This window comes from Aethina tumida, chromosome 3 (assembly GCF_024364675.1).
Source record: "Aethina tumida isolate Nest 87 chromosome 3, icAetTumi1.1, whole genome shotgun sequence".
Taxonomy (NCBI): Eukaryota; Metazoa; Arthropoda; class Insecta; order Coleoptera; family Nitidulidae; genus Aethina; species Aethina tumida.
In genome coordinates this window covers 10,243,564-10,252,433 of record NC_065437.1, presented here as the reverse complement: position 1 = coordinate 10,252,433, position 8,870 = coordinate 10,243,564, and the positions used below count along the sequence as shown (strand labels likewise).

Sequence of the window (8,870 nt, the reverse complement as noted above, 5' to 3'; positions counted from 1 at the left end):
CTTTGTTCCAACATTAAAACTCTGACAGGCCCAATAAATGATTGATATTGGTGTTACATATCGAGCAATTAAAAAATAGTGTCGAGTCATAGGTGAATTGTTGAGGTGTTATCTCCTGACCCATCACCCAAGTCACCGGTGGGCTCGGTGCACTCAAAAAATCGCCACGGCACCGCGTCGCGAAATGGTCGCAATTCACAAAACAAGGAAATTAGAAATTAGAATGAATTGTGTGGAGTGGCCCATGCAGATGTTGCACCAAACCGACCAGTCGAACATTGCTCGCCTTCTATGAGCGTGTAGTGGGGGACAATCCAAGGGGGCAGCACACTGCGCTCAGTAGCAAGTTATTCGACAGAGCGATTCCGTCGTACGACTTCCCAGACTCATAAAACAACGAAAATCAAACAGACAGAGTGATACAGTTTTGTCGGCGAAAATGTATTTGTGTGACCCGGACAACTGGAGGAGGTGGTGCAACTTTTATGCGTGATGAACTGAACGATCCTGCTCGAGCGAAGGGGTGAAACAAACACCTCCAGTGATACAAACAAGACTGTTATTATTACTACCACTATTATTATTGTTATTTTAAACTAGTGAATCGTACATAACACTGCCAAAACATGTTTAAATTATTGGGAGGACTGAGGACGTACCTCAAGTACCAGGACATCGTGACCGACTGTGCGATATTCAGATTGCACAACCTCTTCACCACCGCACTGTTGATGGCCTGCAGTTTGATCATCACCGCATCTCAATATGTCGGCAATCCGATCCAATGCATCGTATCTGGGGTGCAAGTGCATGTCGTCAACACCTTTTGCTGGATCTCGTCCACTTTCACGATGCCGGACGCGTACCGAAGACAGGTGATTACCAATACTTCTTTAACTCACCATTTCCCGCCATTTTCCCCGTCACCCATAGTTTATCAATAACTATTCTGTATATACGGAAAAGCAAACATATGATCAAAAGTTTACCTTGTAGTAAATCCGCGGTCAATTAGTGGGGCGCATGCGCCTAATTAATGTAACATGCTAATGCGAGTTTGGACATTACTAACCCAATGCAGGTCCTTTAACACGTGTTAGTGTAATTAGTAATTATCACTATTTATTACAATGGTTGTCCAGTAGCTAAAATTAACAACAAGCGTTGCATAAAAATGACGCCATGCCCATTTATAATTTATTATTAGATAAAAATGATCTTATTATCATCATCACACACTCAAAAAAAAAAACAGTCGTTATTTATGCACACAGGTAAATGCGAGGTCGAAGCTATCATCCAAAGAAACGTAATTACAAACTGGATATGGAGGAGGCCGTAGTTTTTTTTTCGTTGTCCGTAACCAGTAATTATTTTGATCCGTTTCTAGTTTTTAATGTATGTGTTTCGCCCGAGTCCAAAACAATCCGAATTCCTCGCGGCAGAACGAGACCGTACGTGAAAAGAGACGGGGCGAAGGAGGCTGGAGCTCTTCTTGCATGGTCGAAGACACGTAGGAGCGATTGTTCTAGAAGCGCGAGGGGCACTTGACTTCTTAACTTTTCGAACGTGCTTAAATTAGTTACGATGAACTGAGAACGGTCTAAAATGTTTGAGACAATAAATTGAATGAAAATGGAAAAGTTTTTAACTGAAAATATATGCTTTTAAAATTTAGTCAATTCCTCGTTGGTCACTTGTTGTAATCAATGCTAGAATTACAAATGTACGTCAATTTGACGTCCTCAAACCGCAATTTGCATATTCCTGATATGTAAAACACGAGATGTAGTTCATTGCTATTTTTATTTAATTTATATATATTGTAATTTTTATGTTTTTAGAGTTTATTCGTGTAATTTATTTAAGAAAAGTTTATGATGGACACAGAAGATACTGATATGAACATTTGATAACAATAATAACTTGAACTTCAAGTACTTTTCTAATTTATTTTGAACTAAATTTCATTTCTGGTTTCTCCGCAAGTGACATCAATTTTAACATTTTTAATGAAACACCCTGTATATTTTTGGATTTTTAAATTCCAAAATGTTTATAAATGCACCTATTTTTATTCTGCAAAGTTCGTGATAAAATCCATAAAAATTGGTGGTTTTAGAGACATTTTTGTCAGATTATCAATCTCTTAAAATAACTCACAAACTATTAGATTTATGTATAGAATTTGGTATAACCATTCTATTTGTAATTACATGTAGAATTTGAATATACAAAAATATACAGGATGTTCAATTGAAAATAACAAAGCTAATGCCACCTCTGGCTAAATTGGAAATTAAATTTTGTTAAAAATAAATTAGAAAAGTAGTTCAAGCCAAGTTCTAATAGCTATAAAAATTTCAAATCAATGCCTTTTTCTGTTCTTTATAAACTTTTAATGAATAAGTTAGGTTAATCTGTATCTGTATCTTAAAACATAATATAAACGTCAAAACAAATATTTTATTTCATATTCACTAATAAATTAAATCTGTGATCAAGTACTAAAAATTAAAATTTATTAAATTCGTGATCATAATGTGACATTTTTAAATTTCTATTCTACTACCACTCCTTATATTTTATATTCTATTTGCAAACCTGAAATCAAACTAACTGGTTGTATTTCAACTGGTTTATTATATTTATTATATACACATATATAATATGTATTTTACATACTGATATCAGCAATCAATTTCAATATTTGCATTAATAAAAGCTACCTTTGATAAAAACAAATAAGCAATAAGTTGATTTCTCAGACGTTATTAATTTTTATCCTCGAAATTTATAATATTTTAATCAGTAACTTTAATTTGAAATATTAATTACAGTCTATGAATGGTCAACGAAAATATAATTACAGAAAAAGTATATGTAAATTATCGAATGCCTACTTTCACTTGCCTCTCTTAAGTAGACAATCTAGGTAAATTTGTTTTAAGAATCCTTAAATGGTAGATATTTAAACTCATTTTGAAGTGAAGGATTATCCACTAATTAATACAATTACAAAACCAAATGGATTTCAGTAAAACATAAATATATAATTTACAATAAATGGAAAAAAGACAACTGCAAATCATTCATTTCCGTTGTTTTCCTACAGACTTCGTGATTAAAGATGCTATTAAACGCATGTAACTGAGAATGAACATAATAATTACGTCTTAAATAAGACACATCCTTACAATTAGCCCGACAATTTAACCAATCTAAATATGATTAGTTGAGAATAGTTGTACGTTTGTCCTGACAGACTACTATTAAAAAAATATGTTTATTTGCTTGTCAAATAAACATTAACACTGATGCAATCCAAATATTAATTTATCTAAGTAATTTTCACCAGAGTTAAATAACAGAAAGTACCCCATGGAATATTTTACAAATTCTCTGAACTGTTGCAAATTCTGTTCCCAGCAAATTAATTTACCATCAAAATTAGCACCTTAATCTCTTTAGTTTCGTAGAACCCAAACATTAAATCATTGTTAAATTATAGGTTTGTTTTAAATAAATGTTTTCACTTAGGTTGGCATGGAGGTGCCGCACCCCGGCATCGACAACGACTTCGACGACAAGAACGCCCAAAAATACTACACCTACTACCAATGGGTCTGTTTCGTGCTGTTCTTCCAGGTAACTAATTTTTCTCATTAAATGCCGTCACACCCACGCATAAATATGTCAAGATGGAACCAAGTTTACATACTGATTCGTGAATGCAAGTTTTTCCTCACTGAATGAACATGTTTTGAGTTTTACGTTATCAAGGTAACAGTATCATATCACTGTTCTTACCGGAAGTTGCTGATAATACTTGTTGTGGTATTTGTTATTACCCTATTGTTATAAGCAAATAATTACAATTGATCAAATATTTATTTTGGTATTGTAAAAATTTATGGTCGTAATCGATAATGTTAAATAATTGGAAACCCGCATATTTATACATATTCATTAGTGACAAAAAAGTAAACAAACAATCGGGAATTTGCATGCGTACGAAATGTTTAAAATACATTTGTCGAATTACTCCAATAACTCTGATAACCTTCAAATAATTAAACAAGAATTTCAAGAACAAGATTATGATACACCATGGTAATTTTTGCATTTCTAAAATATTTCCACTGTGATAATTGATTAAAGGACATTAGTATCTTGTATTTATGTAATTGAAATTACAAAAAAAATATTTGACATGATTAGATGACTTATGTATTTTATTTATTCTCTTTGAAATTCGACTTTCCTTATATAATAACAAATTAAATAATACGTGTATCATGGAATTAACTGATCACCTTCCTTCCAACAATCATCCTAACGTTAACAGAAAAATGATATTGAGATAAAACACATAATATTTATGCTCAAGGTTGTAACGAACAATGTATGATATAATTAACCATTGTTGCTACATTGTGGCTGAAAAATAAATAATTTTTGACGTTTTGATGTTTTCAGGCTGTAGCATGTTACGTACCGAAATTTCTGTGGGAGATTTTCGAAAACGGCCGCATGAGAATGTTGGTCATGGGCTTGAACATCGGTGCTTGCCACGAGAACGAAAAGAACGCCAAGAAGGAGATCCTGATTGATTATTTGATCCAGCACAATAAGGTAAATGTTAGTTATTGTATAATGAGCATTAATTGGCATGTGTACTTAGTTCTGACATCTATTATTGGCTTATATTCGGATCAAGGCGAGAGCACAGTGAATGTAATATCCTGCATTAGGAGATACTATTATCCACTCAACCACAAATGGGCACTTTATTGCGGCATTGTCAACTATGATTGAATAATGCGCAAACAATATATTTTAACGTTTTAAATTTGAAACTTTGCTCTCAAGGTTTACAGAACGAGAGGAAATCGCAAAGATTTGATGGAATTCACATTAATAATTATGTTTATCGTGAGGTAATAAACGTCAGGAAATTAACGTCCAAAATTCCTGAGTTCGTTGCTCATTGCTGATGATAAGGCAATTATTTTCCCGGCGTGGATATTGTATTTCCTGTACGTCGGCAATATGCTGACCTTTATATTTGTCACAAAATTAAACACATGTTCCAATTGAGAACGTTTTTCTCACACATGTTAAACGAGTATCAAATTTGATTACGAAGGACGAGATGTTTTTGGTTCAGACTGAAATTTCGTGACGTTTCAATGAGACACCATATTAGTTGACATTATTTCGCATATGCAAATCGATGTGTCAATGTAACTAAATGATTCTTATTCCGAATTGGTTTCGTATTTGCATATCTGCTTCTGTTAGACATAACAATGACGATCTGTGGTATTTAAATTAGTTGCGTGTTGAATTGGTGATCTAATTTTAGAACCTTTTATGTATTCCCTACGATTACTATTTAAAAAAATAGATAGTGGTCACGATTTCCTCTAAAAAAATGTGATGGTTTGTGTGATTGTATTATTGAATCAAAGATGATTAAGAAACCCACACGAGTTACTCATGTCGCAACGAAATTAAACTCTGAGAACTTATTACAATGAGGTAGTCAGAATAATGACGCAATCAGAATTCCATCCTTTGTGTCTTCAAAAAGAAACCTTAAAGGTAATCTCGTCTGTCGATTCAGCATCTGTAAAATTGCACGAGTTAAACATTTGACACACGTATTTTGTTTTCTGACCTGCTGCGGATGATGATTTGAATGCGTACTTTGTTACGAGAACAATTTATTTATGATATGGTATCACGCTGTTTTGGCATAAGAATTACATATCTGTTAGGGTCATGTTTCCATTGATATCGATAGCAAATATTATAACCAAATTGGGTAATCGTGTTTGTACAGTATCAACAAATATACTATGACCATAATAATTTTATTGAATACACGATTTTGTAGTACTAAAGGGAAGGAATGCTGATACACTAGTTTATTACTATTTTGCCTTTCATTCATATTCCACCATGATTTTCTTGATAAATTTTGACTCATTAAACATGTGTAACTCGAGATTTAATTGATCGATTTGGCTAAACAAGCACACCAATTAAAAATAAATGAACATTCTACAACTTTCATTTATATACTTTTGAAACTGATCCAGTAGTTCAGATGCCAGCAATTTTAATAACTTAATAGTCGGTTATATATTGGGATAAGGGAGGCAGAATTTTTTCTCAAATTTGTAAACTGATGTTCAGTGAGGAAGGAAAAAATAAAACTGGAAGCCAAGAAAAACCAACAGGTTTCACTATAAACAAATTTTATCCTACTTCAAAAAAGATCCTTTCCTCAGTTCAAGCAAAAAAAAAAGGATCTACTTGAGACAACTTTGAATTAATGTTTCTTCAAGTACCGTTAGAGATGGATTTCTACAAGGGGGTCTTCATGCGAGAAAGCCAGCCAAAGGGCCAATACTATCTCTTTTACACTCGAATTTAAATGATTGGAAACGAGCGATCTGGTGTGATGAAATCAAGTTTAATCTGGTTAGAAGTGATGGGATTTTATATGTAAGGTGACCTATTCATGAAAAGTTTAACCCAAAGTTTACCAATCTCACTGTTAAACACGGTGACAAGTCGGTAATGGTATGGGGCTGTTTTCGGGATTTGGAATGGGTTCACTCCTTTGAATAGGGGGTATCATGGATAATTTTATGTATAAAGAAATATTTAGGAACAATACGGTACCGTATTCAGATAAAAATATGCCACTAAAACTTTATTTTCAACAAGATAATGACCCGAACCACACTTCAAAGTATTTGAAGCAGTGGCTTATAAGAGAAGAAATTGATGTTACGAGATGGTCATTTCAATTTCCCGATATAAACTTCATTGAAAATTTATGGGAGATAGTGAACAACAAAAAAAAAAGACAATATATTAGTGTGGAATTATATAGTAATAAAACTTTAAATAGTATAAGGTGCTCATGTTATCATCAGTAAAATTAAACTCTTTATTTTTTTTTTTCATTGTTTTACTATATAATCGTTAAATTTATAAAGGGAAGTTAATTTTCAATATTCATTTTTTTGTACATAATAACCAGGACAAAAATTATTTAAATTTTAAAAAAAGGTCCTCTACTTTCTTCCAATACTGTATGTAAATTGAAATATAAATTTTTTGGAGATTCCTTTTAGGTTACACATTGTTATTATTGGCAATGTGGTTACGGAAGAACTAAATTAAAAGCCTAAATCAAGCTACCAAAACCTTAACACCGTGATAAAATGTAAACGACATGCCTGAAATGACCAATTAAGCCACAATCATCCACGGTTCGAGTAGCTCCTTGAGCCCACAATTACCAATACCATGATTCAGCATGACAAACCCACGACGATTAACGATATTAATTATTTTTCCAGAAACACAATCTCTACGCTTTGAGATACTGGGCGTGCGAGTGCCTGTGTCTGGTGAACATCCTGGTGCAGCTCTACGTGATGAACAGATTCTTCGACGGCGAGTTTCTCTCGTACGGCTGGAAGGTGATGCACTTCTCCGAAGAGGCCCAGGACGACCGCGTCGACCCCATGGTGTACATCTTCCCCCGCGTCACCAAGTGCATCTTCCACAAGTACGGTCCGTCCGGCAGCATCCAGAAGCACGACAGTCTGTGCATCCTGCCTCTGAACATCGTCAACGAGAAAACGTACATCTTCATCTGGTTCTGGTTTATGATTCTGGCCACGCTGCTCACCATCTTGGTCGCCTACAGGATAGTGATCATTTTGTTCCCGAAACTGAGGCCGAAGATCTTGCACGCCAAAAACAAGAGCATCCCGATCGAGGTTTGCGAGGCGCTGACCAGGAAAGTCGGACTGGGCGACTGGTGGATTCTGCTGATGTTGGGCACGAACATGGATTGCCTGATCTACAGGGAGATCATATCCGAGTTGGCCAAGAAAATTGAGACGAATGCGAGCAATCAGCATTGACGTTGATTCACCAAGTGGCGAATCGGCGCTTCTTTTTGGGACCACGGACTAATTTTGTTACTGTTACACATTGGAGGGTTGTGAATGAGAGCAATAAATTTTACACTGTTTTGTGTTCTGATATAGATACGGTGCAAATCATTAAGTAATTAATAATTTTAAAACGTTACGAAGGAAAACATATTTTTATATAAAGTTTTTGATAATTATACAAGTAGATGTTTTGGGCCTGAAATGTGTTGGTTCGCCTGCAGTAGTTAAGAATTCTCGACACGGTGAAGTACAAACTGAATCTACAAATTTGCATTTTATTTCTGATTTTTTACCTAGGATGTAATTGCAACAATCTCCTAATTTTATTATATATTTTGTACGATTATTATCTGAGTAGAGTGAGTTATTTATATATATTTTTTAACAGTTTTCATTCCATGGCAATAGGCTAGTCCGAAATTCCACTGATATTTTTATTATCATTGTAATCTGTGATCTGCTGGCGAATTTAGTTGCCACTGATAAAAAATTTGCCTTACATGCAGACTGTATTATTGTGTTAGGTACTATTAACTTTTTACATATCGATTTGTAAATTTATACGAGTTTTTAGAAAGTATATTTTGCTATAATGCACTTTATACATATAATATGTAGTTTTTACTGTATATTAAATAAAGATTTTTTAAAAAACTAATTGAGTTTTATTTAGTTATTACCTAGAGAAAAAACATTCATTGTTAATGGTAATTTGTAATATTGTTTCACTTTCTGTAAAGTTACTTTCAATTTTTGTAAAAACAATGAGCATATCTGTGTAAAGGTACATTTTGAAATAGTTATGCGGTTAAATTCACTTTTAACGCTACTTTCAATTAAGTAATTTCAATGAGTTGATGCAACGAAAAAGAAAAAAACGTA

The 8,870-nt window shown here is 33.7% G+C and overlaps 1 protein-coding gene across 1 annotated transcript; it reads left to right on the top strand.

The window, feature by feature from the left end:
• The first annotated feature begins 286 nt into the window (after positions 1-286).
• On the top strand, positions 287-8,646 carry LOC109599875 (innexin inx1). Its single transcript, XM_020015925.2, has 4 exons — positions 287-875; positions 3,541-3,648; positions 4,480-4,635; positions 7,383-8,646. Exons 1-4 carry the CDS (start codon positions 627-629, stop codon positions 7,953-7,955), a joined length of 1,086 nt encoding a protein of 361 aa, XP_019871484.1. The 5' UTR covers positions 287-626; the 3' UTR covers positions 7,956-8,646.
• The last annotated feature ends 224 nt before the right edge of the window (positions 8,647-8,870 follow it).